The sequence below is a fragment of the Phoenix dactylifera genome, chromosome 12 (genome assembly GCF_051530095.1).
Source record: "Phoenix dactylifera cultivar Ajwa chromosome 12, Ajwa_hap1_PhDact_Kaust_v1.1, whole genome shotgun sequence".
NCBI classification, from domain to species: Eukaryota; Viridiplantae; Streptophyta; class Magnoliopsida; order Arecales; family Arecaceae; genus Phoenix; species Phoenix dactylifera.
In genome coordinates this window covers 29,918,022-29,940,774 of record NC_143201.1, presented here as the reverse complement: position 1 = coordinate 29,940,774, position 22,753 = coordinate 29,918,022, and the positions used below count along the sequence as shown (strand labels likewise).

At 41.1% G+C, this 22,753-nt stretch overlaps 2 protein-coding genes across 6 annotated transcripts; one reads left to right on the top strand and one right to left on the bottom strand.

Moving 5' to 3' along the window:
- Positions 1-1,821: 1,821 nt before the first annotated feature.
- LOC103704444 (extracellular ribonuclease LE-like) lies at positions 1,822-4,106 on the top strand. 2 transcript variants are annotated; one of them, XM_008787719.6, is made up of 4 exons: positions 1,825-2,006; positions 2,255-2,410; positions 3,185-3,377; positions 3,608-4,106. In XM_008787719.6, exons 1-4 carry the CDS (start codon positions 1,902-1,904, stop codon positions 3,895-3,897), a joined length of 744 nt encoding a protein of 247 aa, XP_008785941.4. In that variant the 5' UTR covers positions 1,825-1,901; the 3' UTR covers positions 3,898-4,106. The 2 variants fall into 2 exon arrangements, with proteins under 2 accessions (XP_008785950.4, XP_008785941.4); XM_008787728.6 differs by lacking the exon at positions 2,255-2,410 and having other exon boundaries at positions 1,822-2,006.
- A 1,047-nt stretch (positions 4,107-5,153) lies between these two features.
- ATXRCC1 (BRCT domain-containing DNA repair protein) lies at positions 5,154-21,997 on the bottom strand. 4 transcript variants are annotated; one of them, XM_089926761.1, is made up of 11 exons: positions 21,837-21,997; positions 21,666-21,720; positions 19,937-20,046; positions 19,671-19,847; positions 19,368-19,556; positions 17,994-18,105; positions 16,453-16,538; positions 8,551-8,661; positions 8,323-8,409; positions 7,181-7,510; positions 5,154-6,237 (listed from the first exon to the last, which is right to left on the bottom strand). In XM_089926761.1, the coding sequence occupies exons 4-10, from the start codon at positions 19,842-19,844 to the stop codon at positions 7,193-7,195; spliced, it is 1,077 nt and encodes a 358-aa protein (XP_089782887.1). In that variant the 5' UTR covers positions 19,845-19,847; positions 19,937-20,046; positions 21,666-21,720; positions 21,837-21,997; the 3' UTR covers positions 5,154-6,237; positions 7,181-7,192. The 4 variants fall into 4 exon arrangements, with proteins under 4 accessions (XP_089782887.1, XP_088564207.2, XP_089782886.1 ...); XM_088708081.2 differs by having other exon boundaries at positions 5,154-6,163; XM_089926760.1 differs by lacking the exon at positions 5,154-6,237 and having other exon boundaries at positions 7,024-7,510; positions 21,837-21,996.
- Positions 21,998-22,753: the final 756 nt, after the last annotated feature.

Genomic DNA, 22,753 nt, shown 5'->3' with positions numbered 1-22,753 from the left:
TGTCGTAGAAGAACCCTTTAATTGGTCTTGAAATATGAGATCTTAGTGTCATGGAGAGAAATTCTTCATCCGACTCTACTTCTCCCAACGTTTTCCGAAACTAGCTCAACAAATCTCAAGGTTAGAGATCACCATTGCATCCGTTGGAGATAAAGGTCAGATACTTTTGAGAATTTGGAGAAAAAATAAAATACAGAAAATTTGAATAATTAATTATTTATGTAAGAAACCAAATTCTAATAGTATAGCCTCGTGTTCAATGGTAGAATTGAGTTTGGGTGGAAGCTGTACGACCCATCACCCATTTGTCTCATTTTATGCATATCCTCTTTTGAGAAAATATAATCCATTCAATTTAGTGAAGGCAGCAACAAAAAAAAAAATGCAGAAGCAAAACTAGAATTATATTAATATAATTAATTAAATAAAAAATTATAAATCACTCTACATGACAACTCCATCGTTTTGCATGTGGGCATTGGAAATGCCGTACATCACTCCCGGGGCCACATTCTCTGGGCACCTTTTTTTTTTTTTTTTTCCTAAATTTTTTTTCCCTCTCTACGTGGCATGCCATCTTTCAAATCAATGACCCCCCCTCAGATTAATCTTATATGAGCACAACTAATTAAATCACTAGAAAGTAAACTGCATAGTGGTGAAAAAATAGAAGCATGCTCAATCTAGAAGAACTTTACTAAATGATGAGCAGTAAAAAAAACAATTCATTCAGCAGCTTTATTCGCCTTACAAGATATATGCACAATCCGCAAGATACAACACTTTTTTAGCAATCGTTGGACGTTGCACAACGGCGGATGCTCAGCCTCTCGTCTTATCTTTTAAATTTGCCCAACTAATTTAGCTGAGTTTTTCTCAAGGGTGATGTTCCCTATCTCAAGTACCCACCTCGCGTAAAAAATCTCCTCCTACGCTTCCCTTGGCTCCACCACGCCCCCTTCAAAACTGTGGGCTCCCACCGCGGATGCCAATAATGGCGAGGCAATGAGAAGGCGACAAAAAAGATATGTACTTGGGCCTCTGTGTCGATTCGCTGCCGGCCCTGGAATCACACCCTACCCCACTCCATTATCAAATCGATCAGAACCCATACAGATGGTAGGTGTAGCTGGACCTCCTTATCCATCCAAGCAAGACGCTCCATGATTGCAGCGGTCCATTTCCCGTCACGTGTTCGATACCAGGCCTCGAAAAGATAAGGTCTCGTCGCCCGTCCACCTCCCACTTTTTCTCGACTGTCTCCCATTTCAATATACAATATTTCTCCATTGTTGGATATTTTCACTGCACTCTATTTTAGAGGAGGAGTGAGAAGTAAAATTCCATTCCCTTCTGCATGATTATTGTTGGTTTTTGATGTGCACATCGCATTCTATTAAGCAAAAACTAATACTAAAGTCGATTGAATGAATAATGCCTTACATGAACCAACGTACCAATATTATTTTATAGAAATCTACCACAAATATTACTGGCGCGTTGTTAAATAGTTTATTAACCGTTTCATTCTATTAAGCAAAAACTAAAAGTAAAGTTGATTGAATAATACGGTCGTAAATAATTTATTTACCTACTCCCACGGATCTATCCATACTGGATTGATTTAATTTATTCAATTTTAAAAAAAAAAATCTTGCTTGCATTACGGATATGGACACGTGGCAGTATATTGTGGTGCCTTTGAAGCGTGCGACAACAGGAGCCGCTCGATCGTGAGTACCCTTCGAAGCCCACGTTCATCTCATGCATTAAAATTGAAATGGGGAAACGCGAGGGAAACGTTCCACCGATCGTCTATAAATAACCGCCCCGAGGCCGGTGTCCTGCAGCGCATTGAGCTGGTTCGTTGCTCGGCAAACGAGAAGCGGATCGAGTGAAGCATGGCTTCTTCTCGCATTGCAGCAGTTCTCCTCCTCCTCGGAGTGCTTTCTGCCGCGCCATTGGCAACCGCTAAAACCTTTGATTTCTTCTACCTCGTCTTCATGGTATCTCCTCTCTCCTTCCGTTCAATATAAACACCCTAGTCTATAACTCCAGATATACAAATCTTTCCTTCCTTCCTTCCTTCCTCCCTTCTAAAACCTCCTTTGAAACAATGATGGAACAGCAGAGTGCAAGCCAGTCCGGGCATTATTTGATTCCTTCATTGTTCTAGATTTTTTCTTATTTTCTCTTTTCTTTTCATCATTATTATCCATTGAAATAAGGAAGTATTATTATTGGTTGAGTGCAGTGGCCGGGAGCATACTGTGCGCAGTCTGGGTGTTGTGTTCCGACCACCGGACTGCCTGCCGACGATTTCTTCCTCAGGGGACTGTGGACTTATAATGCCACGACTATGGAGTCGGTCACCAAGTGCAAAAAAAATTCACCCTTTTACATCAACCAAGTAAAACTATTATTCTCACTTTATTTACCTTCTGAAGAATTTAGATAAATCAAAGACTTGCTCTCTTCTTGATAGAAAGAGCCATGAGGGAGCTTTTAATTCTGCAGGAGTACTTGGCAGACAGACTTGCATGCTCTTTTTGGGTGAAAAATATGAATTGAAGGTTACTTACCTTGTCTTCCAGTGATATGGCTACGTTCTTTGGGTCTAACTAATACGCAAGTTCCGACCGTTGCTACGAGGACCGAATGGCTGGGCGTGAACATGAATCATAGGCTACCCAAATTAAATAATGCCGGCGCAATAGACGTGCCCATGGACGCACACGTACCTTAAAAAAAAGAAAAGGAAAAAAAAGAAAAAGAAAAAAGGAAAAACACATTGACATGTCATATAAAACTATGAGATAAAGTAAATCACTGGAATGTTTCTTTAATATTTTCATTATTATCATGATAATATAATTAATGTGAAATGCTCTCATAAAATACCTATTACGTAATCATGTTCTAACTGTTTAGCGGTATCATCACAATACACAATCTACTCTCTTATTTCTCTTTTTATATCCGTTTGCACTTTATTCAATTCTTACAATATAGAGAATTGGAAACTCTCACGACGTTTTGCTGATAAAATTCTTCAGAATAAGAAATGCTTGAGTGCACAGAGGTTACATGCCCGCTCTCTCGTTTCTTTTATAAATGTAAAATCTAGAAATTTGGTTTTTGCTTGTGTGTTTGGTATCTAATGGAGATGCTATTTTTGCATTAGCTCTCGGGCTTGCGTGAAGAGCTAAATTCATATTGGACCAATATCAAATGCCCAAGCACCGATGGTAAATCTACGTGGAAGAGCACATGGAAGTCGTATGGTGTATGCTCGGGCATGAACGAGACCGATTACTTCCAATTCGCATTGAAACTTCGAGCCAAAGTTGACTTGCTCTCACTCTTGAAAAAGCAAGGTTGTTGAGATAACTCAATTTACTTGAATCAATATTTTTATGATTTAGTTTTTAGTCTTCGCTATCTCAAGGTTACACCAATTAAAAAAAAAAATAAAGGACTCATTTTTTTAAAACAATCACCATGACAACATTGCTCTTGAAAATGAAAAATGCACTATGTTTCTTTGAGTACTAAAATGGAAGAAGTCTCTCATCATAAGTTGTTGATGGATGATTTTATTTTTCAGGTATTTATCCAGATTATAACTTGTATAATGCTACTGATATCCAAAGCGCTATTGTCGAGGGGATTGGAGTGACACCTGAAATCCGATGCAGCAAGGGGCCATTCAACAAATTCCAACTCTATGAGGTTTACATTTGTGTCGACAAGGATGGGGCATTCATGGAGTGCCCTGGCTCTCAAGGGTTCACATGTTCCTCCTCCATTCTTTTCCATCCCTTTCGCTATTGGATGATGAATCAGACTTCTACTATTGATTCCAACCATATTAAGATGCCCATCTCCATGGAGTGATCTAGATGTTTGAGAGAGATCAACTTTGATCGTTTTTATTTCCTTTGAATAAATTCTCTACTTGTCCATCAAATAAGACAAGTTCCTCTCTCTCCTTGGTTAGTATTTGAAGTGATAATATTTATGGACTAATGGATTAGTACGGAAGCACGTAGCACATATTGTATGTATGGGTTTTATGGTAAAGTAAACCAATTTCTTGCTACTAAGGCAAGGATCAAGTATTACACTTTATTTTTTTCTCTAAAAGGAAAAAATCTAATTATCTAAAACATGTAAAATCCTCATTCCAAATCACCAATATTCCAATAAGAAGTGCTGCCTCAAGGAAATAAATGGACATGTTTTAGTAATTAGGTAAATAAAATTAGGAGATGTGCATGTCTGCTGTAGCTTAAAAAAAGGTACTTATAAAGTGCTTCTTAGAAAAAAATAGGTGTTTGATAAAAATATTTGAGAAGTGCTTTTATAAGAAAAGACTAAAGAAGTGTGTTTAGGAGAAGCTAGAAATCTTGCTTTTGGCTTCTTTTTGCAGGACATCTTTAAAATATAAACTTAATAGACTCTAATAATTAATTAAAACATTAAGATAAATTACTTGTACTAATCATTTTTGAGAGAAATATATGTGTCCGTAATGCTAAGGTGTAATATGGTAAGCACTAAGAAAATATCAATGTATAATTAAGGTATGAAAGAAACCATTGTGCTCCACCATGTCTTCCAGAGAGGGAATCTAGAGTTAAAATGTGCATTGAATATGGAAGCCAAAAAGCTCCCCGGAATGGGTGTAAATTTGGATTTTTAGCCCTATGCAGTGGATCGATGGTTATTTAAGGGACAAAATGCTAACTTTGCAATTGATGATTCAGAAAAATCCGTGAGTGTAACATGTTTTGCAAAGGTTCTAGGAAAGACCAACTGATGCTAGCAAAAAAAATCCCCATCTCAAGTATTGTTCAAGGAAAAAGGAGCAGCAACCAGCCGCCTTGGGGAAATCCTTGAGAGCCTCAATTAATTATCAAGCAAGACTATGCGGCGGCACGAGCCGAAAGAGCTCAAACAGATACGGTGATATAATGAGTCGCAGAAATAGATAATTTTAAACATTCAACAAAAATAGTATAGAAGAATTTTTAAGAGAAAACAATTTTCAATATATTAATCGTCGAGTATTTGAATGCAAGTTGAATTATATTACATCAACCGGAGTTGGATGACAAAAGTTATGGCCCAAGAAAACCGAATTTCTATCATTGAAGTTTGAGCCTATAATCAGATGATAGAATCTATGATTAGGTTTCTTTGTAGTTGTCTTATTTATTTTGCCTCCTTAACCTAGTTATTATAGATTAGGTTACTTTGTAATTGTCTTATTTATTTTCTTACTTCTGCCATCATTATAAAATTTCAAGAAGAAAAGAAAGAGCATGGTATTTTATTTTCTGTATTATTATTTATTAGTGAAACATAAATTCCTATTATGGATAAGAGAGAGTTTGTCGGTCTTGCCAAGTTTGCCAACAAGGTAAATTGTCTATTTATTTATTTATTTATTTTTGGTACATTGGTAGCTCACGTCAGTCTAGCATGAATGCCACCATCAGTATCATGAGAAATAAGATAATATAAAAGTAGGAGGGCAGAATCAATCCTTTGAATAACCGTTTTTTTTTACTTCTACATGCTTATCCTAACCTTGCACAGCTAGATCCCCAACCCTATGGGTCCTGACTTATGTGATCAAGCATTTTCCTTAAATAAATTTTTGCACCATTTGTGCTAGTTCTTGGGGCACGCATGTCATACCTGATCACATTGCAAGTATCTTTTTCCACCGGCGGAATTATTCAACTAAAAATTGTATAGAGGAGCTCGAAGGCCAACCTTTTTAAAAGGCCAAAAAAGTGTCAAACGTAACAGCGAAAATGATGCCCTCGTAAATTGGCTCCATCCAACAACATCATAAGGAAATTAGATGTCTTCTTGTTATATTAATGATAAGTTTTCTTGTGGATATTGAATTGCCAAATGCGTTGCTGCCAAATGCAAATCATGTTCAATTGTTCGCTCTCTAAAAGAAAATCTTATCAACTACATGCCGTGATGATCAGGCCAGTTGATGTGGTAATAGACGAGGGCAATGCTAAGTACCTATAGTTTCTCTTTCCAATTCTTCTTTCCTCCTTTGCAATTCTTGTGCTGGTTGGTGCTTGTGTTCTTGATCTCGGAGTGGCACATCGATCACCTCGAGGATCATGCTTTTCTACACCAACAAGACTCGAAATGGTAGGGGAATATGACAGAGGATCCATCAATTTGGAAGAAGATGAACAGAATCTGAAAACGTTTATAGACCCTAGTCGATACCATGAAGAATTGCAGATCCTTAAACCGGTTGCAGAAAACAAAAACTTAATAATCCCTCAGTAAGAAAGTGACTCAACCAAGAAATCAAGAAACGCTGGGTTAAAGTAAAGCTGAAGGAAAAGGAGAATGAATCAAGAACACCAAAGTTGCATAAAAAGAGCATCAGTAAATGAATGAAAACGGATCAAGAAAGACTAAGAAAACACAAAGATCGCAGCATGATGGTATCTGCTCAAAGAATGAAATCGAATCAAGAAACACCATAATTGCATGATAGACATCACCAGTCCACAACTAAGGCACTGCATACAGTATTCCAAGCAATGTCGATGAATGGAAAAAGAGCTAGAGTTCGGATGAGCAAAAACCAGCAGACTCAAATTGGTCGTGTGTTCTGAAAGAGAATCTCTAAACAAGTTTCAGACAGCTGAAAACCAACCAAGAGAGTTCAAGAAACGCCAAAATTGCTCAAAGTATAATATCAGCTGATGAATGAAAACGAATCAAGAAAAAGCCTCCAGTAAGGGAAATGAAACAAGAAACACCAGAACTGTATAAAATATAGCATGATGACAACCTGTCTGAAGTTGCGACGATCATATAATATGTTGATAACAAATCAGGCACTTGCCCTGGAGGGAATGAAAAATTTTTAATTTTTTTTTTAAAGCAAGCCATCACCTACAATGTTGTCAAAATCTATTGGACTGCAACAACCTGATTGCAAAGAACCCATCAATGGCAGACAAGGAAAAGTTAACTGAAAATCATTACTATGACTTTCCCCTTCTTTGCAAAACAGAAAATGGCAACTCAGTTCAATAAAGTAAAACAGCATAAAGAAAAATACAAACAAAGAGTTACACCTAGCTTGATCCTTGCAGAAAATAACTTTTTTCCCAACTTTTCTTACCATTCATAACTCTCAAAGATTTTTGCAGGCAAGATCTATTTCTTCTTCTGTCATTTCAATAGTTTGATCACTGTCAGACCCTGCATCATAGCACTTGATTTGCATATCCTTGCTGTCTTCCTCATCAGCATCAGTTTTGCGCTTCTTAATTTTTACAAGGGAATCATCTAAATGGTCAAACTCATCTTCATAGATTTTCTTACATGTGATGGCCAATTCAGAGAGCTCTTCCGTTGAAAGCAATCCCCTTTTCCTCCTCCCCTCAAATTCGGCCAGCTCTTTGACAGCATGAGGGACAAATTTCCACTGCTCAACCACATGCTGAACATCCTAAACAAGTTTTTTATTAAAATTGAAATGCGTCAGACACAAGAAACAACATATAAAATTTGTAATGTAAGATGAAATATTTAAATGCTAAACGTCTGACAAAAAGAACAGAGAAACATCTTGGAATAGTTGACAGAGAAGGACAACCCAGTAGACTGGCATGCCCATTATAGCAGCTGGTCCCTAGAGGCAGGAATTTCACTGGCTTGTCTTTTGTTATAATAAACATATGTTAAGTTGGCAGCCAGGAAGAAGTTCTGTATGCTGAGAGTAAAACTTAGTGGGCTTTACCAATGTCCCATATACCGAAGAACAAAAAAAATGGACCAGCTAAGGATTGCAATTTTACAGTATCAAATATAATGTGATACAACCTGCTTTTGCGCATGCCATTGTTTCTGCCACCCAGCAAATTCATCCAGCATCCATTTCTTACATGCTAGGATATGCCATAGTATGAGTGGCACAAAAACAAACATGATTAGCACTCTTTGTTGCTAAACATCATGATTCAGAAAGGACATTTGAGGTCAATCTGTCAACAGTATGGATAACTTGACAGCTTTACAATTCCATACACTAGCTACCCAAGTTTTACTTCACTCTCTAGGGATGAGCGGTACTCATCAATGATAATATATCACGTCTTTATCTCCAGGAAACAATTCCATGTCAGCAAGCTAAAGATCCGAATAAAAAAGCCAGGGGCATATTCACTCATGCGCATCGCACATGAAGAAAAAAAATTGGTCTGTTTTTTGGAAATAGTATCTCGAATTCCAAAATCAAGAGCGTAGCAATAAGAAAAATACCTGATTTTTCCTTAGAGATTCTATGGCATCTTGCAAGCAAGTGATAAGACCTTCTGCAGCTATAGTCTTTACTTCATTTGGCTCTGGCTATCACAAAAGTTAAACAAGATATTTATAATTGTAAATGACCTTCTGTCCATCTTGGTGACTTACCAGCTATTTGTAAACATGCTTTTGATACAACGAAATGCGTTGTGCTATGATATTAAATACTGATAGGAAATTTACCTTGTCTTCTTGACTCTCCAGCCATGAAATTGTTTTATTCAAATCATCATTAGCCCACTCTTTTATTTTGGCGGGAGAAACATAATCTTTAAAAATATTAGGAACTCCTTCCTACACCAGCATCAGTATTAAAGAACAAAAAAACAGCAGATCCTTGAAACAACTGTGGAATGGGAGTTTAAAAAAATGCAGATGAAATAGCAAAAAACTGAGACATATATTTAAAAAGAACTAGCAAATAAGATGTATATTTTTTCTGTTTGGATTTGCACAGTGATGCAGGGTGTGTTAACCTTGGGAGGCATTTCTCCAGTTCCTCTGCTAATCAAAATTATATTCCAAATTATGCTGCATATCAAGACACCAAGAAATAAATATGATAGAAAACCGTATCTACTATGCAGATTTGTATGTCCAAAATGTTTCCCCTTCATATCCAGATACGTCAATGATAGATACCAAATACGTCAATGATACACATGCATGTATGTATATCTATATGTATATCCATATACGTCAATGATCGATACAAGATATGTCAATGTATGTATAGGTCATTAAAATAACATAATCCATGTTTTAGATGCTAGTAAACTTCCACAAGCTCATCATTTAGTCGTCAATCAAATATATAGGTCCCAAACTTCATATTTTAATATCAACATCATAGATTACAAAATTAACCATTCATCATTAAATGTTTAGCATTAAAAAAGAAAGCAAGCACCCACCCCATCATATTTGAAGGTATCCAAGAAATATCTCAAGCGTATTCAAGACATATCTGGAATGCTTTCCTAATTTTGAAAAATAGGATAGTTTACACAAGTACCGGACATATTTCCGAGAAGAATCCGACGAGGATCAATATCCGATACATATCTGTTGTGGACCCAGCGTGTGATTTGAAGTAGCCGTGCTTCCTAGCTCTTTCCAGATGTTTTCTTATCTACAGCCTCTAAAACAATGACTGGAAAGCTAGAGCTAACTTTCCACATCAAACCTCATTAACCCACCTCAACCCCTCTAAAAGAGGAAAACAAAAATACAACTAAAATACTATGATTAAAGTAAAAAATCCTTAAAGATACCAGGGTCACCTGTCAATTGCACATTAAGAGATTGATAGTTTAAATATAATAGTTTTTTGCTGATGTGACAAAGAACCATCTGAGGAGATTCATTGTTAAAAATTTGTCAAATTAGAATAGGGTATGCAGCATGCAACCTTAGAGAAATCTGAAAAGACGACAATGTGGTAAGAATGAAGGGAGAAAAATTCCCTGGATTAATCATCTTTCATGTATTGGTCAATCTATACAAAAGGATGGAGAAAGGCACCTCTGAGCATTATGATATCCAATCTATAGATATCATGATAGGCGCACTCGTCCACAGCGGGTCCGAAGACCCAATCCCCGATATCTGGGGGCCTTCATCACCCACGATGGAAGCAGAGGGAAGAAGAGCTCGGCGTCTGCGAGAGCAACGGAGGAAGTGGGAGACGCTCGGAACGTGGGAAGTGGGAAGGCAGGCATGCAAGCTCGGCTCGACGTGGGAGACGCGGAACGAGGCGAAGAGACGAGCCCCGAAGCTACGCGTGTGGGGTACGACGAGGTGGACGTGGGACGAGGTAAGGGGGAGTTGAGCTCCGAAGCTCAGCCCGTGGGGTACGGGAGTGGATGAGTGATGGTGAGGAGTGAAGAGTGATGGTCCGGGTTTCATGGGAAAAGGGAGGAAGTATTTAATGTGGTGTATGCTTTGGGATATGGGACGTGAATTGAGTGATACTTTGTATGGGTCTTCTCTCACCCAAAAGAGAGTGTGTTATTTTCATTGCATTGGTCTAGCTCTCACCGTAAAACGAGCTGAAAAATATATCATTCCGTTTCTCCCTTTTGTTCCTACTTGGCTCGACTTCATCCTTCTCTCTTGTTCACCTTTCCTGCTTCTGATCGGGACCTATCAATTGGTATCAGAGCTGGCTATGTCTAACAAGGAGAGAATAGAGCGGTTGGAAGTTGAGACGAGTACCATGCGGGAGGAACTACATGGCTTGGAGGCGCGGGTTGATGGACGACTCGCGGAGATCTTAGAGGCTATTCGACACCTTCAGATCACTGCTCAGTCGCCGACACCGTTCGAGCAACCTATATCCCCTCCTCAGTCACCAAGGGGGGGTGGTTACGGACGGACGGAGGAACTCGCGATGGTCCAACGACACCCACGGATGGACTTCCCGCGGTTCACTGGAGATGATCCGATTGTTTGGTTGGATCGGGCCGAGCAGTATTTCGATGGCCAAGGAGTCCCTGTCAACCGACGGCTCGTTCTACTTAGACGAGGAAGCTAACCACTGGTGGCAGTGGTTACGACGAGCATACCAAGATGAAGGGGCCACCATTACTTGGAGGGTTTTCGAACGGGAGTTGTTGGCTCGGTTTGGACCCAACGAGTATGTGAATTTTAACGAGAAGCTCTCCCGAGTTCAGCAACAAGGCTCGGTACGAGAATATCAACAGGAATTTGAGAAGCTGGCTAACCGAGTCCGGGGTTGGCCACAGGACGCGCTCATCGGAACCTTCGTCGGAGGGCTCAAGGAGAAGATCGCGAAGGAGGTTCGTATGAGGCAGCCGCACTCACTCCGGGAAGCAATCACGGTTGCTCGCATGAGGGAGGAAAGGTTGGAACAAAAGAAGAAGGCCACTCGAGGCGTTCAACCACGACTGACTGGTATCCCACGGATGCCCAACCCGAGTCTCCCTGCACCGCGGCTACCGGCGCCGATGCCGATCCAGCGCATCACATGGGAGGAGATGCAACAACGGCGGGAGCAAGGTCTTTGCTTCAAGTGCAATGACAAATTCACTCCAGGGCACCAGTGCAAAACTCCCCAGGTTCACTTAATCGAAGCGGACCGAGAGGAGGACGCGGACGGAGTTGGCGATGGGGAACCTGACCTTCATGGCGAGGGCCAGACCAGGGAAGAAGCGCAACCAGTAATCTCGCTACACGCACTCTCTGGATGGACTGGACCGAAGACGATGCGGGTGATGGCGCGAATACAAGGGCAACCAATGACGGTCCTCATTGACAGTGGATCCACTCACAACTTTGTGAGTGACCGCATAGCCAAGCAACTGCGACTCCCCATTGACTCCACTGTACCGTTCGAAGTCCGAGTTGCGAACGGAGACATCCTTCAGTGCCGGGAGATGTTCCGGGCAGTGGAGGTTGAGCTGCAAGGGAAGAAATTCCTGGTGAACTTCTACACCCTGCCGCTTGTCGGGTTGGACGCTGTCCTTGGCATCCAATGGCTAAAAAAAGCTGGGACCCGTGCTTTGCGACTGGAAGCAAATGACTATGAAGTTTTGGTGGGATGGACGGGAGTGTGAGCTCTCCGGACAACCGGCACGTCCCGCCCGAGCCCTGGGTTTCCCAGGGATTCAGCGAGAACTAAAAGGAGGGACTCAACTTTTTGCTGTCATGATCAGAGGCTCCGAGGTGCAACCCTCCGGGTCTGACACGAGAGAATGCCCCAGAGATCTACAGAAGCTGCTTCAAGAGTTCTCCCCTCTCTTTGAAGAACCCCGAGGGCTTCCGCCGGAGCGAGCTTTTGTCCACCGGATTCCACTCTATGACGGAACCTCAGCCGTCAACGTCCGGCCATATCGGTATGTTTACTACCAAAAGAATGAGATCGAGCGACAAGTCACCGAGATGCTGGACGCCGGGATTATCCGGGAGAGTCAGAGCCCCTTTTCTTCTCCCGTCTTACTTGTAAAGAAAAAGGATGGCAGCTGGAGGTTCTGTACGGACTACCGGGCGTTGAATGCTGTTACTGTAAAAGACCGATTTCCGATCCCTACCGTTGATGACATGCTGGATGAGCTGCACGGAGCCAGCTTCTTCACCAAGCTGGACCTTCGAGCAGGATATCACCAGATCAGAGTTCACCCCGACGACATCCACAAGACGGCTTTTCGCACGCACAACGGCCACTTTGAGTACCTAGTGATGCCCTTCGGGTTATGTAACGCTCCATCAACGTTTCAAGCCATCATGAATTCCGTTTTCAGAAGGTTCTTACGCAAGTTCATCCTGGTTTTCTTTGACGATATCCTGGTGTATAGCGCTACGTGGGAGCTCCATTTGTCTCACCTCCATACTACGCTCCAGATCCTCACAGAACATTGCTTTTATCTACAACCATCTAAGTGCTTGTTTGGGCAACATCAAGTTGAATATCTGGGCCATATCATCTCGGCTGCAGGAGTACAGGTGGATGCCAACAAAATACAAGCGATGAAGGAGTGGAGGCAGCCAACCACCGTAACGGAACTTAGGGGATTCCTGGGACTTACCGGGTATTATCGGAAGTTCGTCAAGAATTACGGGATCATCGCCGCCCCTTTAACGACCCTGTTAAAGAAAGGGAAGTTTCAATGGAGTCCACAGGCCGAGCAAGCGTTCAACCTCCTCAAAGAAGCCATGACTACCACCCCGGTACTAGCCACGCCCAACTTTTCAAAGGTTTTCGTAATTGAAACTGATGCTTCAGATAAAGGAATTGAAGCTGTCCTAACCCAAGGGGGGAGGCCCTTAGCTTACATGAGCAAGGCGTTGGGTGTGAGGAAGAAAGGATGGTCCATGTATGCCAAAGAAATGCTGGCGATCATGGAGGCCGTGCGGATGTGGCGACCTTACCTGTTAGGAAGAAGATTTCAAATCCGCACCGACCAGAAAAGCCTTCGACACTTCTTAGAACAGCGTGTGAGTACACCAGAACAACAGAAGTGGGTCGCAAAACTCTTAGGATACGAGTATGAAATTGTATACAAGCCCGGGAAGGACAACACAGCCGCGGATGCCTTGTCTCGCCAACCTGAAGCAGCCCTGCTCCATGCCATTAGTCGACCGCTCTTTGACATTTGGGAGGAGATCCGGGCTGCCACCCGAGAGGACTCCTATCTGCAAAATAAGATCCAGCAGCTAGACTCCGAACCTGAGTGCATGAAGGATTACGAACTCAAGGGAGGAGTCCTGTATTATAAGGAGCGGGTCCTGATTCCTCCGAGGTCACCCCTGTGCAACAAACTGATGGAGGAATTTCACAACACCAAGGTCGGAGGGCATTCCGGAGTCTTGAGAACTTACAAACGAGTCTCTCAAGCCTTCTACTGGGAAGCAATGAAGCGGGATATCCGAAGGTTTGTGGCAGAATGTGTGGTCTGCCAGCAACAAAAATATGAAGCTCAAGCTCCGGCTGGATTACTGCAACCCCTTCCGACGCCTACGCAAGTCTGGGAAGACATCTCCCTAGACTTCATCGAAGGACTACCGCGGTCCAGAGGTAAAGATGTAATACTAGTTATCGTCGATCGGCTGACCAAATATGCCCACTTCTTGCCTCTATCTCACCCGTATACTGCTAAAGGAGTAGCAGAGCTTTTTGTGCACCAAGTGGCCCGCTTACATGGGATGCCAAGGTCGATTGTTAGTGATCGGGATCCTGTGTTTGGGAGCACCTTCTGGCGAGAATTCTTCAAACTACAAGGGACCTCCCTCAACATGAGTTCGGCTTATCATCCGCAGTCTGATGGCCAAACTGAGGTGGTTAATAGGTGCGTGGAGCAATACCTCATGTGCAGTCAGTACCCAAGGACATGGGAGCACAACTTAGCTTGGGCGGAATACTGGTACAATACCACTTTCTACTCCACTGCCGGGATGACACCGTTTCAAGCACTATATGGGAGACTTCCACCAACAATTATTCGATATATGGACGGTGTTTCAGTGGTAGATGAGGTCGACAAAAACTTGGTCGACCGCGATCAGTTGCTGAAAGAGTTGAAAGGTAATCTGGAGAAGGTGAAGAACAACATGAAGCAACAGGCAGACAAAAGACGGAGGGAAGTTACGTTTGAAGAAGGCGACTGGGTGTTCTTAAAACTTCCTCCGTACCGGCAGCAAACAGTCTTCCGCCGAGCTCACCAGAAGCTAGCACAAAAGTACTTCGGGCCTTATCGCATCACTGAGCGTATAGGGCCAGTTGCTTACCGGCTGGCGTTGCCGGAGACTGCCAAGGTCCATCCGGTGTTCCACGTATCACTTCTCAAAAGACGACTGGGAGAAGGACAAGCCACCTGCACTGCGCCACCACCGATACGGGAGGATGGCAACCTCGTGCTAGAGCCCGAACTTGTCAAGGACTACCGATGGGTTAACAAAGGAGGAAAGCTAACAGAAGAAATCTTGGTGCAGTGGCGTTCGCTTCCGAAAGAGGACGCAACTTGGGAGGACTATGGGCAGCTAAAGGAACTATATCCTAAGACAAACCTTGAGGACAAGGTTTCACCTGAAGAGGGGAGGGATGATAGGCGCACTCGTCCACAGCGGGTCCGAAGACCCAATCCCCGATATCTGGGGGCCTTCATCACCCACGATGGAAGCAGAGGGAAGAAGAGCTCGGCGTCTGCGAGAGCAACGGAGGAAGTGGGAGACGCTCGGAACGTGGGAAGTGGGAAGGCAGGCATGCAAGCTCGGCTCGACGTGGGAGACGCGGAACGAGGCGAAGAGACGAGCCCCGAAGCCACGCGTGTGGGGTACGACGAGGTGGACGTGGGACGAGGTAAGGGGGAGTTGAGCTCCGAAGCTCAGCCCGTGGGGTACGGGAGTGGATGAGTGATGGTGAGGAGTGAAGAGTGATGGTCCGGGTTTCATGGGAAAAGGGAGGAAGTATTTAATGTGGTGTATGCTTTGGGATATGGGACGTGAATTGAGTGATACTTTGTATGGGTCTTCTCTCACCCAAAAGAGAGTGTGTTATTTTCATTGCACTGGTCTAGCTCTCACCGTAAGACGAGCTGAAAAATATATCATTCCGTTTCTCCCTTTTGTTCCTACTTGGCTCGACTTCATCCTTCTCTCTTGTTCACCTTTCCTGCTTCTGATCGGGACCTATCATATCAGTATGAGTAACGAAGTAAAAAATTTAAAAAGCAATGATGGACAAAGGCACCTCTGAGAATTATGATAGCCAATCTATAGATATCAGTATGAGTCACGAAGTAAAACATTTAAAGAGCAATGATAGAAGCTGCTTCATTATAATGAGCTGAAAGTAGAGGCACATGAGCATATGAACAGAAAAGCAAAAAAAGAAGGATGTCAGAGTGATTCTGTGCAATAATATGCATCGTATTATAAATGTAGTACATCTGAGAAACCTTAGTAAAAGCGTCGGAAGGAACCCCTGATTCAAAGACACTTTTCATTTCTAAATTCTTGAAATTAGACATGCACCAAGCAAGATCCTAGTGATAGCTTCTTACATGGATTAGTTGCACGTTCATTTTCCTCATACATGACTTTTTGATAGGAAACAGTGACAATAGGATCTGTAAAGTTGGAGCAAAGTAGATGAGATAAGGCTATAAGATTTGACTATCTTATAGCGATTCTTTCAAATAAAGTTTGCCGTCTCGGTACCGGACCCCGTACCACTACCACACTAGCACAATGTCGGTACAATACGGTATGAGATTTTTGTAGCGTACCGAATGTCGGTACACCATCGTACCAGATTCTGATACCGAACCGGTACAGTACGATACGCCCCGTACCATACGGCTCGGGCCGGTATGGCATATCTTGCTTTCAAATACACACAGAACATTTTAAAACCCATGAAAACTAATGCTACTAAGTATAATAGACAGATTATACAGTACGTGCAATTTTAAGCAAAAACAAAGGCAGAGCTTGAGTACTTACAGCCTTTGAAAATTTCAAATTCAGTTTCAAATATTTCTTCTTTAAGGCTACTGATGACCCCACAAGGGAGAGCTGGCATATCATATATACAAATCTCAACTATATTAGTACATCCATACTAACCTCAGATATAGCAAATCCAGTCAGCCTTGCATGTGATCTTGTTTCAACTTGCTTTAGAGGTTCATCAGGCAGGGCATTTTTCTTCTCTGCAATCAGGTGAAGGAGAATAACTTATAAAATATTACTTTTCATCAGTTTGTTAAACCCAGACTTCTGTGCCATAAGACAAACCATAAAAAAAATCCATTGCAATTTAAATGATTTTCTATGCAACAGCAGATTAAGATCCATTACTAGGTGTTAATGCAGGATGCTAAGAACACAACACAAACATACAGGAAGAAAATTAGGTCAGAACAGAAAAAAGAAATTCTCCACCATGATTTAGACCAAAGGAAAAGAGAGAATTGCATTGGCGCATGACCCTCGGTTTTGTTGGATCTTAATAAAAGCATGACCTTATTTCCAGCTCGGTCATGGCATCCTAACATCACAGCTCGAGATCAAATCTTGAGAATATTACTGTTCAAGGCCAAAATGTGATGTTATAGGTACATTGTTTCTTGATATATTGTAGTCAGTCAAACTACTGATTTTTAGTCAAGTACCACAAAAGCATAATTTCCAGGGTCAGATTATAATGGTATTCGAGCAGGGATTAGTGCTTAAAATCCACCAATACAACAATCAGATCCAAGTACGTAACACCATTTACTAACCCATGGCAAGAATGCAATAATAGGTTTTTTCATGCCTAGTGCCAGGTTTGAAATAGGAGAGGATAAGATAGTAAGGTCATCGTGCAAAGACGTTTGCTGATAACATAGTCTTCCAACAAGGTAATTCCACAACTAGTCAGAAGCAAGGGTTGAAAACTTGATTTAGATGTAGGTTTCGATTGCAACACATCAGGTTTCAGTCATGTACACTTTCAATTTGAGTCCTAGAGCACTAAAAAGCATTCAGAAAAAAGGGATAAAAGTTTCTAAAAAAAAGGAAACATTTTTTTTGACATCTAAAAAAAGGAAATGTAAGAAGTGAAGAATACATATATCATGTAATAGATCTAAAAGAAATCTCCTGTTTAAATGTTCCAAAGGCAACGATCAACCCTAGGTTGCTAAAATTTAGTGTTATTGAATTAAAAATTGGATTTTAATGCACAAATCCCCTCCCCTGCAAAATTTTTGGAATAAATGACTTTGGTGACAATGGCAATCCAGTAGGATGATGACATCAACAACCATCAACCTCAATCAAGGTAACAGGTCAGTGCTTACTAGTTAATTCCTTCTAAAGCTGATATGATCATTTACAATTTACAGTTTGTGAAAATGATAACAGAATCAACAAAGAAACTCAAAATTTCATAGGAATCCTAAAGATTTGGGGGTTGAAAAAACTTATAAATTTAGATGTTCCCGTTCTATAGGAAAGTTTATCCTAAAGACCAAAAATTACAGCATCCAAGTTACAAAGAAAATATGGGTGGGGAAGCCACTCGAAATAATTGAAAAACATTGGCAATACTGTAACATTAGAAAAGCTTCTGTCCAATTCAAACTTTCAAGTTACAGAGGCTAGTAATCATAGTTCATCACCTTGGCTATTCTCAATTTGCCTGCTGCATTTTCTCCATGGTCTTCCAGCATGCATAAGATAACACTCAATGTCAATAAGCTTTTTCTGGTGGTAACAATCTGATATCCACTCCTGGGACGATCAAAGTTGATATCATCAGGACATTGTCACATTGTTTGGGTGTCAAGAATAGCTAACCAGCTAAAAAAGATTTTCAATTAAAGATGTAGTGCTTATAATTGCCATATGACTTGTCCTACGCAAAGAGCACACCTGCCGGTATTATATTGTCATTTTGTCATTATCATCAAGAGTTCATAGTGTAAATATGCATGCCAGAAAAGATTATTAATGACATCAATAAACTAATACCCCAAAAGAAGCTAACTAACTAATAAAAGAATAACCACCAAAAATGGTCCCTAACTATTGCATCAAAAACCTACATTACGTGCATTTTTTGAGATCATGCAACCGAAGAAAAACCCTTCAAATTTCCTGATACCTGAAAATAGTACAAATGAAGAGCAAAGATGACAAGGATTAATATAGATAATCACATTTGACTCTTGGTCAGAAACTACAACCAAAAGAATAAAATCAAAATATGGTCTCACAGAGCATTTACTGCTACAGAAGTGGCAAATAGCCCACCGTGAATGATTGCAAGTTGCTTTCCTCTTGAGAGCCAAAGCATGCTATTCTAGTTGATTTTGGATGCCACATATTCAAGCAAGTCCATGTGTCTTCCTTAAAATGCTTTACAAATAAAAGCGTATACCATTCTTCATGATTCCAGTTTTAATCTTTGTTATAGATTTTTTTTTTTCAATCTAACCAAACCTGATAATAAATTGCATGACTATTATGCTATCACCAGGTACAAAAGGTAAGATGTTACGAAACCCAAAGTAACACTAAAGCAGCTTGCATATAGCATCTTTAAGAGGTGTTATCCTTTCAGGAATTGACTGTCTACATTGTATTTCCACAGAAGTCTTGAAATCCAAAAAGAAAAACAAAGAAAAGGAGAAATATGTATAAACAAGATAACTACCATGACCATAAATTGAACAACGAAAGCACAAATAGGGATGTTTCAACTGAAAAAACAATAACATAGGATATGAAACACAGGATAGCTGCCAATTAATACATGCAACTCGCTGAAAGGATTAGAAAAAGCAGAAGGCAGGAACAGAAAGAAGAAGGCATATGGGGCACCTTTTAGCACAAGATTGACTCCATACTAATATAGGGAGTCATTTCTAGACAGAATGGGCTGTTCATGAAGTCCTTTTCTTTCCAACAATTTGGAAAAACAAATCTACTAGATAGCAGAAGTACATGGGAAGGTGGAATACACAAAAGGGACAAAGGAAAAGAATTATAACCTTTGAGACTATAGTGCCACAATCAGCTTTGACTTGTCTAAATTTAGGAGTATTAGGAAATGCACAAACAAGAAGGGTACAATCTGAAGTCCAATCAGCTTGATATTCTGCTCCCATCTCTAATGCCTGCGAACGCAATGTGCTCCGCTCAGGGTTAACGAACCCTGACAAAACAAAAACCACCCCATCCTGTCCAAATGAAGATGTTAAAAGACCCAGGTTAATGTCTTCAAAGATAAAATTTTATCATTTTGGATAAAAGAAATATTAACTTTCAATATTTCAAAGGCCCTTGTTTATTACCAGAAGCTTTGAGAAGTTCAACTTGTTTTGAGCAGTTTCATTTGAGCAGGTACTGCCACCTTCCTTGGATTGTTTTTTCACCTCTCCAGAGGCAGCAACCTGCTTCTTTCTGCAGGATTTGTTCCCCTTATCTTTAGAACTCATTGAAGAAGGAAGATATCTCTTTGCCTCCATAAGCTTGTCATTGTGAGGATCCAAGAATTCATCAGAAATTGTTTAAAAGTCTTACAGGACAGTGACTCAAACGACTAAACAATGATTTGTACCTTAAGCAGGAAGAAGATGGCAGTCCTCCCTGCAAAATGATCTTTCTTTTCCTCCTTTCGTGATGTTGCAAATGCTTGGGCAGATTTATGGGCAGCTTTTCAAGAACCCTCTGCAAGTACAATACAAAAGTAGCGGAGAAAAAAGATGAATTGCTACATTCATGATACAAGTATAAGCAAGCAGCTTGAGCAAAAAACAATTAATATTGGGTATGTAAATCTGAAGCAAAACAGATTGCATCAGTTGGTATAAAAGAGTGAATCTGCGTTAACTTCTAGGCTATCAAGTATCAACGAATACCAAGACCTAATTACAACATCATGCTTTAAGCCCGCCAAAAAAAAAAAAGGAGGATGGGTTCCATATGACAGATTGGGACTTCAAATTCTCAGAAGGATGTTCCAAACAAAGGTAAAACTATAACTTTATTTCTAGTGGAAATTCAGTTAAAGGAAAGATAGTGCACCGAAATAAACGGAAGGAGAGGAGATCTTATTACTAATGTTATTGTAACAATGGTGGGAGTACCCAGTCAAAATTACCCCTGCCATTCGCTTGGGAATCACCCCCCGATTTTCTAACACAAAATCTTCTCCCAAATGGAAGAGGGTTGCAGCAGCTGCGCAGTAGGCTATAACCCAGTTTCCAAAGATGAGGAAATTTTAAAGGTTCAATCAATAGACAAACAATCAAATCTTTTCAACGGTTGTATTCTGCCATCGAAAACCAATTGACATGACGGTGGTATGATATCCCCTTCAGAAGACATAGCATGCCCAGCCCAATCATTACATGGACGGGTGATTACTAGCTAAAAGTTTTTCCTTTACAGTGGCATGTGTCTTGTAGAGGTGTTTCTCATCAATCAGCGTACACGCATAGGATCAAAGTTAAGCAGGTATGCAAGTTCCTATGGTCTGAGTTCAACCGGTTTTTGATAAAACAATTGCACAACAGATCCTTCGATTTATTTTAAACCTTCGAATAAATTATCTATTGATACAGAAGGAACTCTAGTATATGAAATGGGTCTTGAAGCGTGAATTAACACTGTCCTTAAGCGAATTTTGCCCCACTATGTTGCTGTTGGTGATCCAGCAAATTCACTCCAAGATACAAAAAAACCAAAATAGAATTCTAGCCAGCAAAACTAGGATTCCCCAGAACAACGAAAATGAAAGATTTATATAGAAGAAGTTATTTAAATCTGTGAAGGATATTGGCAATTTATAACTCTGAAATAAACTCTGAACCAACACAATCTTTGGAATAGTGCCGGTTCAAAACATAACTACTAGTGCATGATATGAATGCTTATTAAGCTATCTAAAAAACTCTACACAAGCAATGTGGGACTAAAACCCCTCTTAACATCTCTTAACATTACAAACTATTAAAGGAATGAGACTTCCAACATTATCCGTGTCAAGTACAGCATTCTATTCGAAATATTTTGATTCCCAATGTCCACCCTCTCCTCTCCAGAATCTACGATTTTTTTGTGTACTATCAAGATTGAATATAAAGTTTGTAATTACATAGACGTTATTTAGCCATTGGTTTCGTGGATGAGGAAAAGTTATTTGGAACCATGGGCACAAATAAAAAAAGCCATCAAGAATTGAATCCAATGCCCTAAAAGAAAGAAAGAAAGAAAGAAAGAAAGAAAGAAAGAAAGAAAACATCCGTAATACAAAGCCCGTTCGATAATAGGCATGGATGGCGTACCCTGGCTTGTAGGAACTGCCATTCGACTCTAAGCTCTGGATCAGAAGAAGGGATCCTGGCGATTCCAATGATACATAACAAGGGGGAAATGGCCAGAGTTTATCGAAATATGCCGCTGGATTTGAAAAAAAGGAATTGAAGAAATCATCGAAAAAAAGGGAAGTTTCTTACGAGAGAGGGATTGGGAATCTGGTCTTTGCAGTCCAAGAATTCCGGCAATTGAGCTCTCGCGGTCGTGACGAAGAGAAAAGCGGCTCGCCCAAGTGACACGGAACAGGAAAAGGTTTCGAGACACCCTAATGGGTAGAGATTTGAACGTTAGAGAGAGGTTGTTTTGATCGGCTTCAAGCCATCGCTTTTGAGAGCTTGCAGCCATCATGCAGCCCATGTGATGCTGAGTCAATGGGCCGGGCCACGGTATAACCAGACCTCGCCTTCTTCGGGGTCCATAGAAAGAAAACAAAGGAGGACTACGGAAACGGAAACAGAGGGCCAACCTCAATGACTGATAAATTCTGCTCTACCCAAGTTGCACATCTAGGCCAAATTTATGCAATTTTTCTGCCTAGACAATAAAAAATTTAAAATGAGCTCAGGCCTTAAATATCCAAGGATTGAATCAACTAGACTGATCTTGGTGGAGCTCCAACATCCTCCACCTGCTCATTAGCCAAAGTCGTGCTTCGGTTGACCTCCTTTCCATGTCATGTTGGGTCTAGCTTTCCTCTAGCCATGCCCTATCTTGAAAGAAACTTTCAGGCTTCAGCCCCGGCAAGAATTGAAAATTTTTCGTGGCTTGGGCATGGACGCAGTCCAATTTCAAAGCCAAGCTCGGCTTGAAACCTAAATCGGCCCAACCCAACCAAGCTTGGTTGGGTACCCAAAATTCTTTACCCTGCACCTAGAGCTGATCACGGGCCTTCTGGCCCGCCCGGCCCGAAATTTTTCGGGCTTGGGCATTAAAAAAAAGGCCCATGGGTCGGGCCTGGGCAAGAAAAGCGGCCCGACCAAAAAAATCGGGTCGGGCTATTCTGGACCATTTTCAGATTCTAAACAAAGAAAAAATCGGGCCTATCGGGTCGGGCCAG

Excerpts from the sequence above, each read along its gene's own strand:
- LOC103704444 (XM_008787719.6), top strand. The coding sequence starts at position 1,902 with ATGGCTTCTTCTCGCATTGCAGCAGTTCTCCTCCTCCTCGGAGTGCTT. Across the intron at positions 2,007-2,254 it reads TCTTCTACCTCGTCTTCATG|TGGCCGGGAGCATACTGTGC; the intron begins GTATCTCCTCTC and ends GGTTGAGTGCAG. Across the intron at positions 3,378-3,607 it reads CTCACTCTTGAAAAAGCAAG|GTATTTATCCAGATTATAAC; the intron begins GTTGTTGAGATA and ends TTTATTTTTCAG.
- ATXRCC1 (XM_089926761.1), bottom strand. The coding sequence starts at position 19,844 with ATGGAGGCAAAGAGATATCTTCCTTCTTCAATGAGTTCTAAAGATAAG. Across the intron at positions 8,662-16,452 it reads CTGGATTTGCTATATCTGAG|GAAGGAGTTCCTAATATTTT; the intron begins GTTAGTATGGAT and ends ATGCTGGTGTAG. Across the intron at positions 8,410-8,550 it reads TGGAGAGTCAAGAAGACAAG|CCAGAGCCAAATGAAGTAAA; the intron begins GTAAATTTCCTA and ends CTTTTGTGATAG.